The sequence below is a fragment of the Cupressus sempervirens genome, chromosome 11, assembly GCF_028749045.1.
Source record: "Cupressus sempervirens isolate cs-2001-9-10 chromosome 11, ASM2874904v1, whole genome shotgun sequence".
NCBI lineage: Eukaryota > Viridiplantae > Streptophyta > Pinopsida > Cupressales > Cupressaceae > Cupressus > Cupressus sempervirens.
In genome coordinates this window covers 184,077,245-184,103,620 of record NC_143128.1, presented here as the reverse complement: position 1 = coordinate 184,103,620, position 26,376 = coordinate 184,077,245, and the positions used below count along the sequence as shown (strand labels likewise).

At 35.6% G+C, this 26,376-nt stretch overlaps 1 protein-coding gene across 1 annotated transcript in view; it reads right to left on the bottom strand.

Annotated features, from left to right (window-relative positions):
* Positions 1 to 5,184: 5,184 nt before the first annotated feature.
* Positions 5,185 to 26,376, bottom strand: part of LOC149528810 (pentatricopeptide repeat-containing protein At4g33990-like) — a 79,217-nt gene continuing 58,025 nt past the window's right edge. The window contains exons 3-5 of the mRNA XM_089808074.1: positions 6,003 to 6,061; positions 5,673 to 5,776; positions 5,185 to 5,432 (exon numbers count right to left, since the gene is read on the bottom strand). Coding sequence (XP_089664200.1) covers positions 5,185 to 5,432; positions 5,673 to 5,776; positions 6,003 to 6,061 — 411 coding nt within the window. The remainder of the gene's footprint in view (positions 5,433 to 5,672; positions 5,777 to 6,002; positions 6,062 to 26,376) is intronic.

The following is a 26,376-nucleotide window of genomic DNA, read 5'->3' as shown; positions in this document are numbered from 1 at the left end:
ACTGGTTTGGCCCTATCAATTAAATCTATGGTATGCTGAAACAAACTAGGGTCAAACCCTTTTAAGTCATCATATGTCCAAGAAAATACATCATTAAATTCTTGACATAAATGAATGAAGTTTTCTTGCTTAGTTTCATAACATACCTTCCCCATATTCAGAGATTTTCCATCAGCAATTGTAACTGGGGCATGATAATCCTTTTCTGCAGCTAGATTCATTCCTTTGCCTCTTGTTTGATCATCAGGATTAAAGACACTCTCCAAGGTAATGAGACCATTGGGCAACTTGTTAGAACTGAGATGAATGATCTGATCACCATACTGATCCTGCAGTCTCGACTGGTTTCTATCTGAGAATTTTGCTTCATTCTGCAAGAAACTCACAATTTGCTCATCAGAATCAAACACCTGCCAATGAGTGTTGTTGTCAGGGATAGCATGCCTCACTACCACCCTTATTTGTTGCTTCTTCTTCTCCTCAAGATTCCCTGGTACATCACAAGATGCACCTATTGCTGCAAGTCTATCAGCATGTTTATTTTCTTTCCTAGGAATGCTTTGAATATTAAATGCATTGAAGCCCTCAAGCAAATCCCAGACTCTATGTTTGTAAGACTTGAGCAGGCCATTTTTGGTGATATTCTGGTTTCTCACTTGGTTAACTACTAGCTCACTATCCCCATATAATCTCAAGGCTTGAATTCCTCTCTTTTGGGCAAGTAAGAGACCTTGAATCAAAGATTCATACTCGGCCACATTATTGGTGCAACTGAATTGGAGCCTAAAGGAGAAGTAGTATCTTATTTGTGCAGGAGAGATCAACATAACACCAACCCCTAATCCATTTCTATTCCTTGAGCCATCAAAGTACATACTCCATATCCCACTTATATCATCATTAGTCCCAACAAGATCAGGAACTTGAGCATCTTTCTCTATTATGCAATATCTACTAAGGCTTGTCTCAAGAGTTTCTAACATAGGTTCAAATTGATATGCATTTTCCCACTCATCCAAGAAGAAATCAAGAATCTCTCCTGTGGAAGTGGTAGGCTCATTTACTATGTCATTTTCATCCATCTCTATAATAGGACAATTTATATTGATGAAGTTGGGGGTGTAAGATTCAGTGTGATTGAGGGCTTGAGGTTCTGCTCTAATTGAGGCATTGGCTCCATATCTGGTCTTAAATGACATATATGACCAATCAGCAGATATGAATCCACCAATTTGAGCAGTGAAGTCTCTTGAAAGATAGATAGCAAAATAGGGCTTGACTTCAGCAACAGATATGTCTTGAATCACAGTGCAACCAGGGCATGCATGTAGGGCCATCTCCACATTCCTAAGGATACCCATAGTTTTGACAGTACTACCATCTAATTTTAACACATCCCTAACAATGGGCTCATATTTCATTCCTAAAGCATCAGCAACACACCTAGGCATTACTGAGCTACTAGCCCCTGAATCTATCATGCAATTGTGAACTAATTTGCCCCCTACAATCAGAGAAACATAGAATGGAGGACGTCTAACCTTTTTATTTGTCTCCACATCCCCAGCTAGTTGTACTAGACTTAAGGCATTTTCCATGGTAGATGGTTGATCCTTGGGTTCAATCTTCTCTAATTCTTGCTGCAACATCCTCTTCTACATTGGTATAGTAGCAATAGCATCCCACATAGAAATGTTCACATTTGTCTTCTTCATTTGATCTACAACACTGAATGGTGTATTAGGAACTTTGGTAGAAACTTTGGGAGCTGCACTTATAAGAGGTTGAGATGGGGCAACATAAGAATCACCTGCATCTTTCTTTCTAAAATCTTGCTTTTGCTGTTGTGAAGCACTTGTTTGTTCATTTGCTGCTTGTATATGAGGTGTAGTACTTGAAGTTGAGGCCTGCTTTGGAGAAGGAATCCTAGTTTACATTACAATGCTCCCCAATCTGATGATTCATGAAAGAGAAATCATCATGTCCTTGAATATATGAGGCCTCCCTGGGATGATCCTCCTTGTATGATTGCTTTGCTGTAGGTTCTTGGTCAGTTAGGGCCAAATAAGATTCTGCCTTCTGGCACATGCAATAGGCATAAGAATAGTTGCAGGAAGGATAGAAATCTTGATCTTGGGCCAAGTTATTTTGAGGGACTATAGCTCTGTTCTAATTTGAGCTTGAAGCAAAAGCATGACTATTTTGCCTACCCTGATCAAAAGAGTTATTCCACTGATTAGGAGGCCTACCACCATTTGTAGCTTGATATTGCAATTGGGGAGGCTTTCCACTTTGAGCTTGCTGTCTTTCTAAGGCCACCACTTTGTTACTCATTTTTTGTATTATAGAAAAACTATCCTCTAATCTCTTCCCTTGGTCCTTCAACTCCCTCCCCTGCTCTTGAAATTTTTTATCCAGGGTCTTCTCTCTTTTATCTGTATTCAGCACTAGACCTTGGAGCATTTCTTTGAGTTCATCTATCCCATTTGAGGATGTGGAAGCTTGGGGAACTGGAGTAAGGGCTTGTGATGTAGAAGTTGTAGGAAGAGGGGCCATTGCTGGTTGGTGGTTGGGAGCATTAGGAAAGAAAGGCATAGGGGGCCTTGGAGCCAACTTTCCTCCTTGTATTAGGATGTTCTCAGCTTTTATGGCTATCTCATAGGCATTAGGCAAGGTATCTCCTCCCATAGTTTGGATTGTAGTGGCAATATCACTGTTAAAAGCTCTAAGGTAATGCAAGAAGGCATCACCAGAGGTAGGTTTCACTCTAGTAGGTATTCTATCCTATGTCTTTTGGAATCTATAATTAAAATTAGTCATACATTCATGGGGGGCCCTTTTAATAGTAGTCAACTACTCTAAAAGTGACAGATAGTCACTCCTATCCTCAAAATGTTTGCATAACCCTGCTCCTAGTCCATCCCAATCAGTTATAGAACCATGAGCTAAGCCTCTATACCACTGTAATGCTTTCCCTTTTAAAGATGAGGCTAGAAGTCTGATAGCAACATCATCCTCTGTGATACCATGAATATTATAGACATTTGCTACTTCTTGGATATGCTCTAAAGGGGAGATGGAAGTTTCACCAGTAAAATCAGGTATACTCTTGAGTGCAGATACTGGTATATCATGTCTTTGGGCTAACAATAGAGGACTTCCACCATTAAAGGTGGAAAAAGCATGGACTCTTGGCTGTGCCATGTAAACAAGTGTTCTATTGATGAGTTTTGATGGCAATCTAGGCTGAGTTCGAGCAACAGGAGGAGTAGAGACAGATCTTATAGGTATATCAACTATTACTACACCCCTAACTAGTGATAATGAAGTTCTAGTCCTCCTTCTTCTAGGATTTGAAAGAGAAAGCTCTTGATATTGAAATTTACCTCTAGAAGATGCCCTTGTTTCAACTCTAGGCATGAATCGCTGCAACTTTGGCCTAGAACTAGATTTGTTGATGTTCAGAGTCGCCAAGTACTTTGAAGAATCAGCCTCTTAAAGGCTTAAATATTGAAGCCATCACTACCTCTTCAGCATTAATCTCTGGAAATCCTTCTTCTTGACACTAGTAGACTTTAAATCTTTAAAGGATGAGTCCCACTGGGCGTGCCAAAAAACTGTTGTCACTTAGGTTTGCACCCTTGTCCAAGGCCTATGTGTGAGGACCACCTAGTGAAACATGGAAACAACCTCCAAGCTATGGGACTTGAACCGTGAGGTTGAGTCTCCAAAGAAGGCTGACTTCCTCTTACTATCAGGGCACGCCTATCTACTCTTGGAGAGGAAAAGGGAGAAGGAGAGCACGAAAGCAAATCTATCTAGTCTAATCTAAGGAGGTGGTGCACCAAAATAGAGTGTTCGGACCAATTCTTTGCCCATACATGGACTACTGAACCAGAATGAAACTAAGGATATACACATCCAGACTTGCTTTAATCAAATAAGCACATACAGATCAAAAAACCAAGATGAATGACACAAGGAAGAAGTTCACTTATATACCATTCATAGGCCAGCAAAGATACAGTCATGCGAATTACAGATTTCCACAAAATAATGGCACATGCAAATAATTCTTGCACTTTAATACCAATGGCTGAAGGAGATAAGTAGAGAATTAGACAATTCAGAGGCACAGGGGAGTTCACACTAGAATTGCAGAGCAAAAGCAGAGGAAAAAATCAGAGAGAAGGTCCCCCTTACAAAAATTACAAAATTTTCCTTTATAGTTCAGGCATAACTGAGATCTGTTCCAGCTGAAGTGACCTTGTAGCTACCTGCCATTAAGTCCTACGAAGGACAATCATGGGAATTTGAGGAAAATCCAATCTTTGTTGCAACAGGTGTCCTGAGAGGACTGAAAATGGTGCCATCAATGTTCTGACTAGGTAGATGGGTCGACTGAGACGGTGGAGTGTTCTTCCCCATTCGACATTCATTCCGGGTAGGTCGAGATTGATCATGAAGATTAGATCACATGACCAAATCGATCACCCTCGCTTTTAAGGTTCATGGATCAGAAGGGTCAGCGAGGTCAAACGGTTCCACATGCTGACTGGGCCACGCCGACTAATCATATCCCTTCCTTCTACCATTCTGGATACCTTTTCCATGTTGACCACCCCTAATATTGATTGGGCGCCATGTCGCTATTGAAAAAGTTTTTGAAAATCCTGATAGCGCCATAGCGCCTAGTGGTCTTAACTTGACTGCGCCACCTTTCCACCATCTAGCCGTAACATCAAAACTAATTGTCACGTTGACTGTGATGATTGCACTGACTATCAGCCATTAACCAACCTTGGCCGAGCCAGCAAGACACATGTCAACAAGATGCTATGTTGCTATGGTAAAGACCGCACAGCTTCGCCATAGCAAGATGGCGCCTGTCGTTGATCTGCCTTGATTTGACGATCGTGAAGACTTGTCATGTTCCATGCTTGCCTTACCCCAGGCCCATCATATCTAGCGCCACCTTAGAAACTAAACCACACCCGAATGACACTTGTCAATACCTGACAGACATACCTTGGTGCAACTTGGCCTTGTTGACACGTGGCAAAAGGGTGCCATGTCGCTATGGTAAAGATCGCGCAACTTCACCATGGCAAAATGGTGCCTTTCGTCAATTTTCCTTGATCTGATGGCAAGCAAGATAGATACTGCCCCTTGCCCCTCAGTATATCAATCAATGGGAACAGGCCACATGCCAACAATCTGTATTTCCTGCGCCTCCAAACTTGGACCCACTGGACACATGTCATTAGGGTGCCATCTCGCTAATGTAAATCTTGTGTGGCTTATCCATAGTGCGATGGCACCTGCCGTTGATCGTTGTAGATCCGGCGATGGAGAAGTTAACCTTTTACTGCACTGGCCGCATTGAAGATCTGGTCCCATGTGCTGACTGTATTTTGACCTGGCATACGTGGCTGTTCCCCATTGGACTAACGAAACACCACCTGGCAGACTCAAGACTTTGACCCCACAGAGCGGCCACGTGTCAACAAGGCGCTATGTCGCTATGAGGAAATTGAGGCCAATTCCCCATAGCACCATAGTGCCCAACTAATGACATGTCTTCTGATTTGCATGTGTCTTCCAATGATTCACCACCATGGCACCGAACTCCACCAACTGGGCAGATGAGGTACAAAATGGGACCCAACCACCTGCCTGAAGCTCTTGCCGTTGATCTCTTCCATTACCGTGAACCTTGTTGCCGACATTGGGGCTCATCGTAGAAACAACCTCTGGCCAGCTGGGCGCTATGTCGCTATTGAAAAACTCATGGGTTTTTCAATGGCGACATGGTGCCTTACCACCTTTTAAACTTTTCAGCCCATGAAAACTGACTGTTCGTCATAAAACTTTTTCGATGACGCAACCCGCCCATCCTGAAACCTTTTCCATTGCTAAAAAATGTTGTCCAGCCTATTGGACCCACCAGACATGTGTCATCCAGGCACCATGTCGCTAACATAAATCTCACACAACTTCACCATAGCGAGACAATGCCTTCTGTAGATCTTTTCGGATCTGACGAAGGAGAACTTGCGGGCTGCAAAAAATATGTTATAAGGTTCTAAGCTCAGGCATTAAAATAATACTAACCTTGGGAATTAGCCGTTGGATGAGCCAAACATTTGAAATTTGAATCTTTGGCGGGTGAACAAATGATAACAATTTTTATTCCTACAAGTATGTTTATTTTTTGCAAGTGTGTTTTGCTTTCATATTGTGTGTTTTCTTTCAGTTGTGTGTTACTTTTCAAAGTTGTGTCAGTCTTGGGGGGTAAGGTGTACTTTAAATTTTCTCTCAAGATTTTAATAACCACTCTTTGGTCCCAATTTTAGGAAGAGGTATTTCTTTGTCAAAAAATTTGGACAATTATGTGTCTTAAACCAACCGAGCAACTAACATTCCTCGTGGAAATAGGGAGTTTTCAGTCTAGAAATCAAGAGTCTAGACCAACAAGTTCTCAACACTTTGCAAATTTAAAAATTTGATTGTTTTAGGTGTTGTTAAATTGAACTCAAAGATGATGAGGGATGATCCAAACTTCAACTAGTTCAAAAGGGAGGGGTCTTCTCAAAAGGTTGCTAAGATCATTGTTTGGCATGAGAGTTTCTAAAAAGTTCTAAAAGAGGAACGCAAGGGATGTTCACATGAGATCAAATCCAAGAAATGACACCACTGTTATGACTAAACAGTCTAAGCGTAGTCAGGATACAAAAGATTGAAAAGAAAGAAAATAAAAGAAAAGTACGATGTTAAGGCTGAAGGATTCTAAAGATCTGAATTGGCAAAAAGACATATTTTCAAAACAAAGTATCTTGTATCTAAAACATGGCTTCATCAAAACTACATGGAACGATTATTCAAATTTTCTAGGAAGTTAAAAAGAACATGGCACCCCACTAAGAGCCCTTGAACTAATTCTCTCATCAGGTCAAGCAAGTGATCAATGAATAGCATTCGAAGAGATTTTGAATGAATGAGCTAGGAGGAGTGGAAGATTTTTCTGAGTTGTTAGAAAATGTTGATTGACTACATCCTAAGATGTCAAAGGGAATGAACATACAAATCACACACTAAGCTTCAAGGTTTTGAATTCTAGAATTTTGATTGCAAAGTCACTCGAAATATGCTCAAGGTGTTTAAAGTTCAGTTAGTGTTTGACACATGTTGGAAGAATGTTGCTGATGAAGAAATGCCTTGCTCATTTCTTCCTTTTCTTGGGGCTATTTGTTGTGGTTCCACAACACACACCCCATTCTTTACTAGGAATGGGGACCCCCTATTCTTTTTTCAAGTTCCTGAATTAACCATTCGGGAATCAAATTTTTTTTTTAAAAGAGTAAAAAAAAATCATTAAAAAATATAAAAAGTAAAAAAAATGAAAATTTGAAAAAAAAATTAATTCGCATGCATGCATGGGAGGTGCATGTCGGGCACTCGCGCAGGGCCATGAGTGGGTGGGGGATTATAAAACCCCCAACCCCCTTGCCTAAACACTTCAAACATTCTAGATTTTTTCCTTTACATGCCACACACAAGGTGAGTGCCCTCCTAAACCTAGCGTGCACTTTGCATAACCTGATGCCACGTGCCCCAGCATAGCCCTTTGGTGCCGCATAGCTCGCCACACACCTTCCATAACTAGGAGATGCATGCCTTCCACAATTCGACGTCACACGGCTCATAACAACCCATTGCCACTGCATAGCTCACTACTCACCTTGCATAACCCAACATTGCGTGCCTTCCACAATTCGGCACCTTTTGTCGCCACATGCCTATTGTGGCCCTTTGGCATTGCATGTTCAGTGCCATGCACCCATGTGCCCTTCAATACATGGCACCATGCACTCAACCCTTTTCATGAACTTCGCCTATGTCGGTGCATTGCGCTCTCCCACTCCTATCTTATGCCCATGCTTCCATGACTCCAAAAAATGCACTCGTTTTCGCATTTTTTCTTCACTAGTCGATTAATTAATAAAATAATGCTTTTACATTTTTTTTAAGGTTTTCATTACTATCAACTAATAAATGATTTTTATCATAACGTGTAGGAGATTAAATGGCATCTACATCCAGAATGGCACCCAAGCCTATAGTTTTCAAATTTCAAGGCATACCATCCAAATCAAGATTTCATGATGATCACATAGAACTTAGGGATATTGATTTAGGGCACACAGATCTAGGAGAATTCCTTAGAATTTGTAACAAACCAATCAAGAGATCAGCTCTGGTATCTTCATTAACTTCTTCTAGGTTGGTTAATGTAACATTGCATCCTGTATCAGTACAGTTGGCAGAACTAATCATGACACTAGCACAACATTTTGTTTCTAAAGAAAGGGTGGTCAAGAGTGTCACTAGAGAGGTTGTGTTGGATCTATGACCTGACAACATTGAGAGGGTCTTCCATCTCCCAAGACACAGTGAAATGAAAACAAGATATTCTGTCCTTCGAGTGGGAATTGGAGAATTATCCTCTTGAAGTATACAACTCTCCTCGGCCATACTTTGACAATGTTGGGAGAGTGGAGAGTTTGGCAGGAAAGGAATTCCAACATGAGGATGTTGTTGAGGATCACTAGATGAATGCCACAAATGATTACGATGTCCACATAAGGGACTATTGTAAGATGACTTTGTATCTAGTAGAGAAAGCTCTCTAGTTTAACATCTTGGAGGAGATAAGGCAATAGGATTCAAAGGAGTTATTGGACCCCCTGTTCAACTCATACAAAATAGGAGAAAGGCCAATTATGAATTTTGAGGTTAACAGGGAGGAGGTTGATGATATTAATCATCAAACAAGGAATTTCATCAGAATGACAAAGGATTGGATCAAGATGCCTTTTCCACTCGATCCAATACCTGATACAGTGATCTTTCATGTGTATGCTTGCCCAGAAAGAGGTAGAGGGAAGAGAGTAACAATTCATACCTTTGTGGCCCAGTCTCCAATCAGGCTAGAGACAATATACTATCTTGATAACTTGGTTGGATACTATCACCCTCTAGAGAGGAAAGGAAAGAACAAAAGGAAGAGGACCTCCCCTCAGAGGATTCAAACTGAATAGGCTAAAGAATAGGCACCTCCCTAGCAACAAGAAGAGAGTGCACAAGGGTTCAAAGATACTAAAGCTACTCAAGTCTAGGATGAATCTCAATTGCCTCGCATTGTGCCCAGCAAACCATAAGAGGGAGAGATTCCACAAATTTCCATTCCTCCTATGCAAGAAGAGTTAGCTTCTCCTTCTGCCTCCAAGAAACAAAAGAAGAGGATTAAGATCTAGATGAAAAAGAGGCAAAGGATCAATAGAAGATTGGTGCCTTCCCCATCTATTCTCAAAAAAATTCTAGAAGGGGATGGAGAGGAGGAAGAAGAAGAATAAAAAAAGGAAGAGGAACAAGTGCCCCTATAGGGAAGAACTTAGCTAGCTAGAGACACAGAGTTACAAAGAAGAAAGAGTGGCACAAGTACCTCGCCATCCACCCAATCAGAACCTTTAGAACTCTCTTCCTTGGAAGATGAAGTAAAATAGTGGGTGGATGACTAGAGTGATGAGGGAAATGATGCTTTTACAATGTTAAATTTTGATTTTATGCCTATGGGTATAGAGTTAATAGGGGATAAGATCAAGGACACCCCTAAAGGTAAACCTAAATAGGAAGAGTCAATGCAAATGCTACCAAATACACAGGGTCTTGATCTTACTCCCCCATCTCCACCACAAATTATAGTGGTAGATAAGGGCTCAGTTACTCCTCCACCTCAGAGTTTAGAAGAAGAACAAGTTCAGAAGGAACCATCACAAGAAGAGGGACCAAAAAAATTGGAGATCGATGAAGTGTTGAAGGAGGGGCAAATGGTGGAATATTCTCAACTACATTCCCAAGACATTAAGGTTCAAGCTACAAGATCCATAGAGACTAAGGCTATAGAAGGGGAGCCCTCACAATAGGAGACAACTCCAAGTAGGTGAGATAAGGGGAAGGAGGTAGCAGAACACACCCCTTCATCATCAAGAGCCAAGTCCTCAGTAGAACGCATCCCTAGATGGATTTGGAGGGAAATAATGAGGAGTACTAAGCCCCAATTATGGGCTTCAGAGGAAGATATTTGTGACATTGTAGAGATTTTGAATAAACTTGAGTCTCCATCTCATGAGGCAATGTCATTGGCATTTGTCACTAGCACACGAAACTAGGAATTGTTTACACAAGTGGATATCCCTCCTAAAGACATAGATGTAGAAGGCTTTGGTCTTGAGGATTATGAATTGAAGGAAGTTATGTTGGGGAGGCCTACATGGGATTCAACTTGATTAATGATGACCATGGGAGGCTGAACTCCAAACACTTTGGAGGTAGGTTGAGATCCTAAAGGGGTATCTAGCCGAAGTAGTTGGTCCTTTAGATCCTAAGCACCCCAAGAAAACTTTGAATACCATACTCAAAGAAGAGGGAGGTGTAAAGTTTGATCCAACTTTTGGAAGCCTGTCAGCAATGGCAAGAAAGTTTTGAGGAGAAAAATGTCCTAATAATCACAGGGAATTTGAAGTTACTACTTTCTACGCATGAGAACGTGAATTAGATCATAGCAATTTTGAAGTAGGACTTCAGTATTATGGATGAAGTTCGAGCCTGGAGTAAGTGTTTACAAATTTTACAAGCGATAAAGGGGAAAAGGTATTGGGTTTTGATTGATGTATATATAGAAGAAGAGCTAGATATGATTGATGACTAGATAGAAAAAATATCAGATAGTAATAAAGTAATGGGAACATTACATGAGGAGATTCATTAGGTCAAGGACAAAGCTCGAGAGTGAATTTTGGAAGTAGAGTGACACTATAGTGATGCATGCTTGGATATTTTTGAAGATGAGGAATGAGAAAGGTTGCTACCTGTAGAGACAGTAGTAGACAATTTTAGGAAGATTTTTGTGGAGGTTGTTGATGATGAGGACATCCAACAAGCCTTTAGGATAGAAGAAGCCTTGTTAGAATTTGATACCAAACTTATGGATTTTGTTGATACCCGAATTGAGGTAGACAATTACCGATAGAAGGTCAAAGAAAAATATGAGGCTCTGGACTTACTAGATGAGGCCAAAATTACTGAGATTATAGAGAAATTCAAGGGCAAACATCGAAACATAGTTTTGGGATGAAGAAGAACAAAACCTAGATGCCAGAATTTCAATTTTGACACAGTAAAATTTTGAGATTTTGGACCATTTTGAGGTGCGCAGCTCTACAGGTGCACATTTTTAGAAATGTTTCGTTGATAGTTAATTGCCAATTCCAAAAATAGAGCTCTCCATGCATCAAAAACACATTCTGACGGTAGTTTAACTCCTATAGATGCCCTCTAAAGGATCAGGTTCTATTTTTGGCACTTCCAGACACTTTCACTTCAACTCTGATCTTTCTCTTTCTCTCTTCTCTTATATTTCTTTGTTTTAAACATGTAAAAGGCTCATGCATCCAATTAATGAATATAAAATGGATGGAGTCATGCTAAGTGCCAATTTAATTGTTAGTTTGTATATATTTAGTTTGTTTTATTGTTTATAAGCATTTTATTGCATGAAGAATATCTCTCACTCTCAACACAAATTGAGGAGATGATTTCTTATAAATACCCTATTGTAATATGTAATCAGGGCCACCATTATTATGCAATAAAATTATGCTTTTGGTGCTCACATTTGGAGTGTAGTGATTCTTCCTTAAATGTGTCATTGTTTTGTGAATTTTGTTCTTGAGATTGTGATTGAGCCAAAGGTTTATTGCATTGTTTCTGGTTGTTTGATCTTTTAGTTTTGGTGTTTGCTACAGATTTATGAATTCTGCTGACGTAATGAGCTCGAGAAGAAATCACCAAATTGTGCCTACATAACTCTTTGTCTCACATAAGCACACTTTTCATGGCTTTGTGACTTGATGAAGAGAGAAACATCATTCGGCTACTAAGATTTCTTATTGATGATTGCATCAGTGGAATCTAGGAAGCATTGCTCCTATTTTCATTAGTTACCTACTAATCTCTTTGAAAGCTTAACTCGTAGACGTGTTGTTTTCTGTAACTTTTTTCCTTTAGGATTTCAATTTCACATTATTTTCTTTCAAATTCATGTTATTTTTTTTTAAGTTTTGTTATTTTCTTTGCTAACCCCCTTGTTAGAATAGGAATTCATTTTAGTTGCATTGTCAGATTGCATTCATAAAAAACATAAAATTCAAAAATAGAGTTTTCTTTTAGTGCTATTTTTAAAACAATGTGCAGATTCTACATTCCATCCAAAATAAAAAATGAACTAGCGAAGGCCTCCTCATGAAAATGCACATTTATCTTCAACTGAGTGGGTTCCAGTAAGTCACAAGATCACTTGAAACTTTGGAGTCAATTCACAAAATCATCTTTTCAGGAGAGGAGTTCACAAGAATTCCTACCATTTAGCATCATGTAAACTGATAGCTCAACAAGTAGTAGGTGTGTGTTTTATCTATTGAGTATTGATTTCTCTAGGTAGTTTGTGGGGCTTTGAGAAGCTCAAGCTACTTTGTATACAACCCCAAATTGCTGCAAGTTTAATTTGTAATTGTCAGTTATAGTTATTAGTTTTATTTTTTTAGTTTGTAGGAGTATGTTTTATACTTGTAATAGTTTAATTTAGAGTTTTTTATAAAGAAAGAAAGAGTCTTCCATATATCCAATCATTTTCTTTTTTATCTTCATTTTTATTCCATTATGCATTCTTAGTGTTTAGGAAGTTCATAGTTGTAAGTCATTATGTTTACCCTATTTTGGGGATTTTGATATCTTTACATGGTACCATAGTTATTTTATCATTAATTCTTTTGAAATTGTGGGAGCTTGTAGTCAATGGATTTGTCAATATAACTAACCCATCTCAATTTGTTGTCTTCTTAAATAATCAAAAGAATCTGTTTAAGGAGTCATGGAGAAAAGGTGCAAAAGCATTAAACTTGACTAAAGTAGCCTTGGCAGAGGTAATTTTTACAAAAATAATAGTAGCTAACTATTCAAAGAAAGCTTTAGATATCCTCCAAACAAGATTTAAAGGGATTGATAAAGTTTGCATGGTGAATATTGATGAAGGCTAATCCCCTTATCAATACAAACACATACAAAAAAAATATAGAAATAACAAAAAAATACGAGAAAAAGAAATTGACTTTTATTATCTCAACAAAATGGAGTTACAATATTACAAAATATGACATTCTAAGCCACATGGGCATTTTATTTACAATATATTGCAAGTCAAAGCCACATCCCCATAACTATACTAAACAACCATATAGGCCTTCCATATATAGGCAATTTTAGCCACCCAAGAAGGTTCTATAAATTTCAACCAGAAACTCTAAAGTTAACCAACCTTAATATATTATTATTCATATTTTATTACATTACAACAAACCCCAACAACTTTTAAAACTGAAAATAAATTTTAAAATTCTTGTCCTTTTTAGGTAGCACAACTTCTGGAGACCATAACTCATTGCATGTTGCTAAGGTTTGAAACCTTTTTAGAGACTCTAAGTCCTTCAAAATTGAGTTCAGTGTTTTTATCCCCTACTACTAATATTGAAAAAAAATTAATATCATTAAAAATGGACTTGATCTTGCAATGAAACTTTACTGGATATAAAACATATCTAAAGTGAACCTCAAGGAAGCAATAAGAACATTTTGAGATCAACAAGAAACTTTCTAAAACCAGTACGCTTCTAAAAATAGTAACTCTTTACTTAGAAGGCCCTTATTAAAAAACATAAACCAAAATTATTTTTGGGTGATGCAAGATTTCCCTTACACCCAAGATGCTCCTGCATCAGATACTCAAGGTGATTTGAGAAGAGACTCTATCCAACAAAGATTTGACTCCTTTTAGGAGCCTCTAAAGTCTTCAAAATTGAGTTCAAAATGAACCTCCAAGAAAGAAATCAAAACATTTTGAGCTCAATGACCAACTTACTAAAAGTTGTAAGCTTCCAAAAATAGTCATTATTGAAAAAAAAAAGGATAATTGTTATTGAATTTAACACAAACCAAAAGTATTTTTGGAAGATGCAAGATTTCCTTTACCCCCTAGATACTCCTATATCAAACACTCAAGGTAATTTGAGAAGTTACCCTATCACATCTTAGGCATTCAAAGGAAAACCAAGATGGTTAGCCTTCTCCCTTGTTAGCCACAATGAATCTTCAATAGGTCTTCCTTTCTATTTGACTAGCTATTCTTCATATGTCATATTTCTTGTGCTTTTGCTAATATGGCTATCCAAAATATCTTCAATCTCCTCTATAGTTGATGTAGTTTCTTGAATACTCCAACTTGCTTTTGTGACCTCATCTTTAACACCTCCTCCATGATACTCTTTCATATATAAAATGTTGAATATTGGTGAAATATTCAGTTCACTAGGAAATTCTACTTCATAAGAATTCCCTAAACAATGTTTCTTCGTGATGCAGGAGCATCTTGGGTTGCATTGCTATCATGTGTGTTTTCCTCATTCTTAGTTGTTGCCAAGTTGCCATGTCTTGTATTTGTCGAGTTTCTTACTATTTTTTGAGTTCGTAGTTGTTACTGAGTTATCCTTTGGTTTTCGAGCATTACCAAGTTCCTTTGGTTTTTGAGCATTGTCGAGTTCCTTTGGTTACCAAGCATTTGCAACTTTCCTTTGGTTACCAAGTATTCTTGATTTTTCTAAGTTGCAGCATTTGTTGGATTCTTTATTTGCCGAGTTTTCTGTGTGTGGTTTCCTATTGAAGATGACCTTTGCATTTAATTTAGTGATAGGTATTTCCTGAGAGCCGATGCATGGCTTATTCTAGCATTTAATATGAGAGTTTATTTTGGTTGTAATTGCAACAGACCAACTTGTGGTCATGCTTGTACTTAAAAAGGTCTTTGGTAGAGTCTTAAGTATGGATTGGAGGAGTAATAAGATAGGAAGAACAAAAGCAAGTTGAATTGCAAATTTTTGTGGTCGAATCTAATTATAATGTGGTTGTAACCAAGAAGGCCTTATAGATGGGAATGTATTTGTTTATTTGAATGAATATATGAAGGCATTTCTTCCTCTATCTCCTAATTTTGTTGTAATTTGGTGTTTGTTTCCACCTTGTTTACTCTCACAGGTGGTTTGGTGCTTTGAATAGATGGGTGTGCCTTTGGCCCTGGTTATCACATACCTCCCTACATCACTTTGGTATCTTGCATGGTCCACAATTCTTCATCTTCAACTTATTATATGGTCCCATTGAAATCTATCCTTCAAAAAATGTGTTAGGGTTGGATAAACAAAAAATAATAATTACATTGAAATATAACCAATATCACAAATGAATAAAGCCCACAAGAAAACACAAGACACAAATATTTAACATGGTTCACAAAATCGTTGGCCTATGCCCATCAAAAAGAAATTCCAATATCATTATCCAATAACTTTAACCTATTAAAATCTTCAATCTCTACTTACAACTCGATACCATAACAAGAAGATACAAATTTAAATTAGGAAAATCCTTAAGATAATATTAGATGACTTGTCTTAGCTTAAAAAAAATTAAACCCTAAGTATACTTAATGAGTCAATCTTCAGAAATGGTTGATGAGTCAACTCAAAAATGCCTAACAAGTTAACCAAAAATTGGCTTATGAAAAGTCTACAATGCTTAAAATAGCTCCAATAGCTTTTCCACTAGCTTCTCTATTTACTTGAAACACCTTATTAACATCTGGAAGTGCTAGAACAAGTTGTTATGTAACTTTCTATTTCAACACATCAAAACTTTTGTCTACTCAAGTAGCCTACTTAAACTCTTTCATATCCCCTCTCATTATGTTAGTAAAGGGTCCACATACACTTATAAAACTTGTGATAGTATTTTTTGTAAAATCTATCCAAACCATGAAAATATCTTACCTCACCAGTGCTCCTCTGGATAAGTCATTCAAGGATAGTCATTTGCTTCTCTAGGTCCATTTTTGGACCTTTTGTTCATACTAATTTTTTTCAGATATAGTAACTCCTTCACAAAGTTGTACTTTAGATTAATTAATAGTTTCTTTTCTCTAAACTTCTGAAAAAACCTTTGAATGTGCATTATATTATCTTCTAACATCTTACTAAAAATAAAATTATCATCTAAATAAACAATGATAAACTTACCCAAAAATTCTTTTAATGTCTCATTCATGAGTCACACAAATGTGCTTGGTGTATTGCTTGGCCCAAAAGTAATGACTATCCACTCATAGAATCCCTCCTTTTCCTTGAAGGTTATATTACATTCATCTCCTTCTTGGATCTACAAATTTGTGATATCCACTCTTCAAATATGCCTTTGTAAAATACATATATCCACTCAAACCATCCAAATATCATCCATCCTTGGCAAGGGAACTCTTTACTTGATAGTGATCCTATTGATAGCTCAAGAATCTATACACATCCTCCATTCTCCATTTTTCTTGGTGCTACACCTATTGATACAACGCATGGACTCAAACTCTCTCAAATCAGCACTTTCTATAATATCTCTTGCATTTTTTTGTTCAACTCTTCACTTTTACCACTGGCATTCTATGTGTTGCCTTATTTTGTTGATTGTTGCTTGGAATCAAGTCCATCTTATAACTTATCTTTTCCATGTGTGTTCATCCATCAAGAACATTATTGAATACAATATTCTAAAACTCATCCAACAAATCTATAGGTAAATCTTCCACTTCCTCTTTACCATCTTTTGGAATTAAAGAAAAACAAAAATGTTCATGACTCCTAAATTCTAGGAACTTCCTTTCATCAACCAAAGATATTTTTCCATTACTACATACATTTTCTTCTTCTTCCTTCTATGGTTTTAGGTTGTGTCAAACTCTGCCCTTGTCAAAGAATACGTGTTTGCATACCTATCATGTATTTCATGACAATCAAACTATTAGGGCATTTCCCACAATAAAAAACAAACATCCATAGCACAATATCATGGAAAACCTCATCATGATAGTTACTAATATTAAAGTTTAGCAAACCTTGTTCATTTACCAAGGCCTTATGATCTATTTGCAACTAAACAATTTAGTAGGGATTCAGATGCTTCTTTTTGTATAAATTCAATTACTTAACCATTTCCTCATAAACAAGATTATATGTGCTACCTTATCACTCATGACATTGCATATTTTACCATTAAATTTGCAAGTGGTGTAAAAAAAATTCTTCATTTATTTCAATTCATTCTCATCACTCATCAAGGCTCTTCTAGTAACCAAGACTTCTCCTCTTTTAGCATCTTCAAAATGTGATGATTTAGAATATTCATCTATACATGCAACTTATGCATTTACCTCAAGTCTTTTTTTGGTTCTCCCTTGATGTTGAGGACACTCATAAGCTTTGTTGGACCCTTCTTCTCCACAATGGAAATAAGTCCCACAAAAGCATCCTCCTCCTGGTTCTTGACCTCTTTGTCTTCCTCTTTGATCCTTGTTATTTTGATTATGGGAATGGTTGAAATTATTTCCCCTCTGAATCTAAATTCTATTGGCCTTATCATTCCTTTTCTAGTTTTCATTTTGGCCTCCATAAGAGTGTATGTTGGATCTTCCACCATGACCTTGTCTACCTTTCTTTCTTTCAAACTTATTGTTTAAATTTTCTTCCATCCTTAAGGAAAATTGGTATGCCTCTTCAATATTACTCATTCTAACTAGATTCAATTGCTTGTGAATACTTGGCCTTAACACATTAAGGTAACAGGCAACTTTCTCCTTGTCGACTTCCCCATGGCTTGTTCTGATGAGGACTCGATATTACTCTTTTGTAGACTCCTAAATAAATCTTCCTTATTACTTTAACCCTTCATTTTCTTTAGTAGATTGAGCTCATAATTGACAAGAACGAATTGCCTCTTCAATCTATCCATCATCTGATCTCATCTATTATTTTTCTCATTTCCTTGTCTATTTTTCTCAAACTTAATATTGTATACCAATTTTTTGCATTACCCTTCAACTTTTCCTTCACAAATTTAACCATCTTGGTATCTTTGATATCTTTGCACTCAAAATATAATTCCAATTCACTGATTTAGTCAATTAGTTCCTCTAGGTTAAGATTGTTAGAAAGTAAAGTCAAGCAATATAGCAGAGAGGGGAAGGGAGTGAATCAATTATGCAATTAAAACAACTCTCAATATCCTTATTAATTCAAAAATATGTAAAGAGTAGCTGCAAAAACAATAGAAATATCACCATACATAATAACACCAAATTTTTTAATGAGGGAAACCCTTGATCAGAGGGAAAACCTCGGTGGGGGTGGTACCCAGAAAATGATGTACTAATATATAAGTTCTTTGTTAAAGGATGGACCCTGTTAAGAGTCAATGAAATATGTGTCAGCATGAATGCTGGTGGTATTCCTTTGGGGGAGAATCCTAATCATTGGAGAGATTGTGTGCATGATTGACATATTGCATTCATGACTATGTTTGTCATTGATTCAACATAGCATTGTTTCTATGAAGAATGGAAAAATAGTAGACAAAGAACAAGGTCGTATAGACTGTGTATTGATAATTAGGTTGAATGCATTTGAAGAAGTATTCTACATTATTTCTTGATAAATTGGACAAGTGTGCATAGAGAGAATCAGAGACATGTGGAAGTTATTAATGAATTAGAGAAGAGAGTAAACAAACAGAGTAACTAGTAAGTGGTTTTTGATTTTTGGATTGTATCTCTTTATAGGCATAGAATTGTGATGAGTGCAACTAGATAGTGACAGTAGATATCCTGGTGATGACATTAGAAGTGGACAAGATTAGTAGTCACACATGTGAAAATTTGTGAAGACTATAAGTCGATAGTGTTGTCTAATTGTAATATCTTAATGAGGTCCTATTATAACTAATTGGGAAAATGTCAAGGCTGACTCAAGTAATTATTTTGAGGATATGGTATAAAAGAAGGTTGTTTTCCTTGTGGTGAAGTGTGTATTTTGATGAGAATAAAAGTGCAAGTGCAAATTGTGCAAGTGATATACGAAGTTGGTAAATGCAAATAAGAGATCCAAGGGATTATTTTGATGTGAAGTTGGTGATTTGGTATTGTGATAAGAAGAGGATTGGTCTAGTAAAGATGATGGAGGAGTTCAAGATCATTAATTTCTATTATTCTACAAGGAATAATATAGAGACTAGTTGGACAATGAGTTTGGTGGTCTTGCCCTGAATCTGTTAGGACACTGGGTCTTTTTTCCTTGTACAACTCCTAATAGGATTAGAATCTCCTAACAGTTCATTTATGGAGGAGTAAACTAGATATTAAGAGAGAGGATGAATCAGGATCTATAACCATTTATACCTTTTCACAAATTTATCCACATCCAATAATAACTTATGCATGTAATACAATAAATGTAAACTTGTTGTAACATGTAAATCAATTCAATCACATGCATGAAAGTAATAACACATAACACAATATTTTTTACCCAAAAACACTACAAAGTGATGGTAAAACTAGGGAGGGGATGACACCCACAAATCTTCACTACTACAATAATAAAGTTAGCCAATTAAAGTTACAATGTTTGACTATAATATATGATCTACTCTATAAGGTGTATGTCCTATTAAAGACTTAAGAAACTATTAGGTTTGACCTAGTTAGAGGATCTAACACTTACACAGCTAAATGAGGACTCTGTTAGGATATTTACAAAGATCTATTAAGACCACTCTATTAAGAGATTTACCTTGCTTCAAGTCTGTTAAAATTGACTCGGTACCTGACTCTTGGTTTTCTCTTCAAGCTGATTTCAAGTATTCTCCTTACTAATTGGTCCTCTCCTCTAATCTAATACTCTTGTCTTTCCCTTCCACTTTCACTGCTTACGAATAAGTCACTTGTTCTTTTAGATGATAACAGAACCCTTGAATGACTTTTGATCTCCTTCTCTCTAAACTTCATATGCACAAACATAACCACTTTCTCATCTCTCACATTCTCTTGATCTAGGTTAAGATCATTTTTATATAGAGATTCCATGAAGAGTCTTCTAGATGGTCCCATGTTTTGCCTCTTCATCCTTATTGTTGAACATACACATGGGGATATATGATCCACGCCATGTAAATTTTTTGTAAAAAACTCAACAAGTATTAAATGTTCTATTAAGACCTCTTTCAAAACTTAAATATACCTTTTGAGTCGGCTTAGTAATCATTTTTTCTAAAACTTGATTTCATTCCTAACTTTTATATAAACTTTGCATTGCTCGGCCTCTATCGTTACTGGTGCTTGATATTTTTATTGATAATGAACTTTCAGATTAGTGCATAGTTGGGTATCGACCCCATTGTGGTTTTCACTTGGTTAGGGCTTACAATTGACCACTTCTGGTGATTTGCCTTGTTAGGAGCAATAAGGACTATTAGGTCCACCTTGTTAAAGGATTTACAAATATACATGAAGTATGCATTCTGTTACAAGATTTTAGAAAAATACAGTTAATTCCACTTGGTTAAAGGGTTTGACTAATGCACCTATTAGTAAAAATCAATTACTGATCTTTGATCTACAACTTTGATTTGCTGAAAGAGATTCCTTGAATTGCAATGATCACCTAACTATGATAGATAAGTCTCTGTTATACCATATATTTCTTGTAGTCTTCTTCAATTCACACTCATCTGCTTCTTACTTATTTTCATACATATTACTTAATACATTTGGATATGATACAATACATTACATATATACCAATCCACTTGATTACCTTCTGGAGTCGGCTACAATACCAAATTCATCATAATTCACAGAGTCAACCAATTGATGTAAATCAAGTTCTGAAGACAAATTCAGTGATGTTCTGACACTTGGAAAATGTTGTCAACACTTGGTAGACTCTAGCACTCATTGATGTTGAAGCTCGGTCCATACTGATCACTTCAAGTAGCACAAACTCGATTAGCACAATATGACTCGATGAACACTAAGAAACTCGGTAGATAATGAATTACTTGGTTGATACTACATAAATCGATCAACACTGGATTCTCTTTGTTAACAATGTGAGCTTGGTAGACACTAATATACTTGGTTAACACTACAGAGTGTGGTTAACACTAAGATCTTCATCATTTCTACTAGAAATATCGATAGACTTTGTTGGGCTGAGGTAACATTGTGCTTTACCTCTAAAGCTTGGTAGACATGGTAGAACTTGGCAAGCACTACAATCTAACTATTTAGCTTGGTAGCAACTGAAACACTCGGTTATCACTGCTAGATGAATGATATGATTGGTAGCAACTGTAGAGCTTGGTAGAAATTAAGTCACTAATAAACAAATTGACCTTAATGTGAATAGATGAAAGTTATCTTACCAATTGAGATTATCTGATATGCACCAACAAATATTATCTTATCAAATTACTATTTAATGAATAGTAGATGGTACAGGAAATCAATTAATCATGGATGTTGAATTGTGCTTTCAAAAATCAAGCTTATGAGTTTATCTATGTCATAATCCTTGGACTTATCTATAAACAATACAATATGTTTCAAATATATATCTCCTTCTAACATTGTCTACATACCCAAACCCGTATTTAATTAGTAAATTTAATTTATAGATTAACAAATATAAAATGAATATTCAAACAAACTATTATTAAGTAATATTTTTCACTCTAGGAACTAGTATTGTTAAACATTAATAGTTAATATTAATGTTCAACAATATTGTTAATGCAATTTTTTAGTTTAGGGAGCATATTAATGGAAGGGGACCACCAAAAAACATTGCCTAATGGTAGAACCACACCATCATATAAACTAGCAATCACACTGGAAAGTGCGATGGGTATGCCAAAGAAATGTTTAGGGGTTTGTTGTGTTTGGTTTGAAGTGTTTGTAAAAGAAATGGTATAATTTAATTCAGTAGAAAAGATATCGATAATTCATCTTGTTAAGCTAAAAGAGTAAATAGTGCAATTAAATAGTTTGGTGATTGTATATTACAAGAGAATGAAAGATGGAATAAGTAGACATAGATTGAGAATAAAATAATTAAATATGCAATTTTTAAATAGATATGGGTTTGAAGATAAAATTTAAAGGAACACATGATTTTTTTAGACATTATTACAATGTCATACAATTTTAGAAATCAATATGTGTACGTAAGTTAAACAAACAATAGAATTTCACTAGGCTTTGACATTTTGTAGTTGCTATGTAGGAAAATATTTGTAATTGGTAATAGCAAATAATGTATCTACATCAAATATGCAATAACTAGGTGTAAGCTTGGACTACATAACCTCTTCCAATATTTCCCCAACCCATACAAAAATTGGGAGCTTTGTTATGGGAACATGATTATATCATTTAGTTATGTGATTTTGATCATTTCAAACCATTAGAGATTCTCAATTGTGTGACATTGGACACCCCAATTTCCTTTTATAAGATTTTGTGTTGGATAGAATGTACAATTAAGATTGGTCCATAGAGGTATCTAGTCTTGGACAATTGTGGAGAGTCCTTCATGTAGTTTCAATGCTAAAAAATTGTCTTGTCGACCCCCTCTTTGTACAATTTTTTTGTTCCATAGGGTGTTTGATTTAGATGCACATAATACACACTACATGCAATTGTGGTAGTGCATTTCATGTAGACTAATGGTATTGGTCTGTGGCATGTGAAGCATATTTTCTAGCCACATTTTTCCTATTCAGTGTAGGATATTGGTGTACTCCTCTTCTAATGGTATTGAGGTTGGTTCCAGAACCCTAACTTTCTCGGTATATGGTGTATTTCTCTATAATTGCATGTTCTACATGTCAAATTTTGTTAGGCATATAGATCTCTGTAGAGGTGGGTAAAATTATGCATTGACAATGTCCAGTATGTTATTAGTCTCATTTGTTGTAGGTCTACTTTCTTGTTATTCCTATAGATATTTCTTGTTGGTGGATGTTGTGGAGGTCTATGTGTTCCAAGAAGTTGTTCACCATAAATGTCCTTCTTTGCAACATATCTGCACAACAAAAGAGGTTGAGCATCAAACAATGTACAAAGAAATTTTTACATGGTTTCACAATGAGAGACAATTTTTATAAAAGCTTTCTCATTGGACACCTACAAACATGTCCAATGATGCATAAAACTTGAAAGTTTCTCTTAGAAATATAGTGCACAATGTGATTAGAAGAAGAAAATATGTCCTTAAAGTAGGAGGATAGGGTTCACTAGAAAAGGTAGATTCTTAAGTAGGTAGAGATGTCCATTGTGATCACTATTTGTGATGCTTTCCTTCATTTTCTTGTATTTAGTTCTATTTCAATTTTACAAGGTGGACATTTTCTAGTTGGTTAACAAAACAAAGTGGGTTTTGAGGATAGAAAATTCCCATTTAGAAAGGTTTTTCCAAATACTAAAGATTGCACCTTTAACAAATTTGAAGTCATACTAAACTGCACAAATCATTTTCCTTTCAAACAATATCTCACTTATTTTTCCTCATACTATAATAATTAAACCTTTATTAATATTAGTAAAAATTTCTAGAATTCTACCCAAGTTATCAAGAGAGTGAACTATGGAAATGATTTGTGTTACTCTAGCAATGTCCAATAGGCAATGTATGAAATGAAGATGAACTAAACAATGAAACCTCCAAAAAAGAATCTTTAAACCACAATAAAGTTTGGCAAAAAAAACTTGCAATAGCTATTTCAATACAAATTAATCTACATAAAATAAGTTGATCATAATCTAAATCAATAGGTATGGTAATTAGCTTTCCCATAAAAGAGTTTGTGGATTTTCTTTTGGACTAGATTAATGATTCTGAAAAATCAGCACACTCATTACATTTCTTAAAGAATCTTTCTTAATATCTCATCATATCCATGGTGAAAACATTTCCACAAACTAATATAAGTGAAACAAAAGGAACTTAGGGATGCATAAGATAGATAAGATATGTGAATAAAAAATATTATTTTTTCTATTCTAGTTAGAGATGATCTTACCTTTTACAATATTGCTCAATTGTAGCATATCACAATATTTATTTTGTAAGTTGTCTTAAACTCCTCAAGCAATTTCTTCTTCAGGTGTGGCATTCACAACCATGGAAGATCAAATATGTAGAAATAGATGTGTTTTAAACAATTGGAACCTGAATCTCTGTATAATGACATAACAAGTAAAATAGAATATATTTTGATTTACCTTTGATTTACCACTTTTTAGACAATATGTAGCAAGCTACAAAAATGCATGTAGTGGAAGGTATGAAAGTTGGTGACAAGTAATTTACTAAATGTAGAAGGCTTACTTGTTAGCATGTAGAATTTTGTGTCTTATAAGTTTTCAAAGAAGCAACCATTTTGTTTGAATTGGAATTGTATACATGTATTCAAATACCCAAAAACTATATTAAACTACAAGATTATCATGGCAATGATAGAAAGACATTTTTTTTGTGCAGTGATAATTATAAAAACCAAGTAGAATTATATTTGACATCTAAGTTCCTTTGAAAATTTTGCATTGATTTGGATATCCTAAAAATCTCTAAATCTGGATATATGCAATATTCATTACTTTCTAGTTCCATGCATAACCCATGCTTCATGTATTCTACACCAACACTATTGGATTTGATGTGTTTCATGTGTTACAATCCATTGTTCTCATGTAAGTTAGGCTAGAATTTGTAGAATATAGAGACTTAAGATATTAATTTTAAATATGTAAACATGTTATGTTCACCTTTACATTTTGAGAATGCAAGTATCAAAATATTTGGTTTCATAAGGAGTGAGTTATATATTCAATATTAGAGGTCAATAAAATTTCTTTTGTCTGATCAAGTTTTTTTCAAAGCATTATTCGTCACCTAGGAAGTAATGAAGAGCACCCAACAAGAGATAGTGCAGTCTAATTAGTGTGAAAATTTACCAAGTGAAGGCAATATATAAATTAATAACTTGTAATTGCCTTTTGTGATAAATTTCCATTTTAGCTTTGATTTCTAACACTATTATTGATGATGGCTTTAACATCTAGATTCAATTTATAGAAGAAAAAAAAATCAGGGTATACTCCTATAAATAAATGATAAAGAATAAATAGCTATAAAAATCATGAAAGGGTAACAAACATTGTAGAAATCATTAATGCAATCTTCCATGGAAAGATGTGAAATCAAATGTGACTATGACCATTTTCATCTTAGAAACAATGGAAATGTCCCTAAGCACATAGAAATGAGTACCCAAACTTGTAGATATGGTTTTCATCATTCACAATCTTGGGCAATTTTTAATTCACAACACAAAGACTCTTCTACATTTTACTAGAAACGAGTAACCAAAATCATATATGTGGTTTCCATCATTTGCAATCTTGGGCTATTTGTAACTCACATATGAGAAGGGTCCTCTTCCTTTTAATAAAAATGAGACCGAAACTCTTAGATATGGTTTCCATCATTCACAATCATGGGCTATTTGTAATTCACATATAAGAAAACTCTTATGCATTTCAATCAAAAGAAACATAATTATCAGATTTGTGCAATAGTCAGGAAGTATGCTTGAGATGGTGATGGTCAAGTAGCATTATCAATTAGATCATTGGATCCACTAATAGACATAATTGAGGAAAAGAAAATTTTTCTGTATTCCTTTGATTCATATCAAACTATAGATCTCCAAGATAATTCCTTACATTAAATTAGATTCAGGGCATAATCATGAACTATAGTTGAGATGGTGATAGTCATAAATAACATTATCAATTGGATTATTGGATACACTAATAAACATAATTTAGGAAAAAAATTTCACTATATTGATTTGATTCATATTGGAATATAGAAATTAAACAAGTTAAATATAGAAATAAAGATTTTTCATAAATGCAGTACTTAGGATTGCACTGCAAATTTCATGAATGTAATTGGTATATGGATAAAATCTCCAAAAATAGCCAATATATTAGAGAGAAAAAAGTTGAAATCCATTCCATAATACACAATGTTCCATAGACTCTTCTATTTGTTCTAGGTTTGGAATGTAATATGCTCACCTATATAAACCTAAACATGATATTACTAGGGACATCTAGCTTTTATATCCTAATGGTTAGATAGAATAGCAAAAACACCAATGAATCAATATGGATATAGGATACTAGATTAAAGAAAAATGAATCTTAGAAGTCTATAATTGTCACATTACAATTATGCCCAAAATCATAGCTTAGAGTGCAAA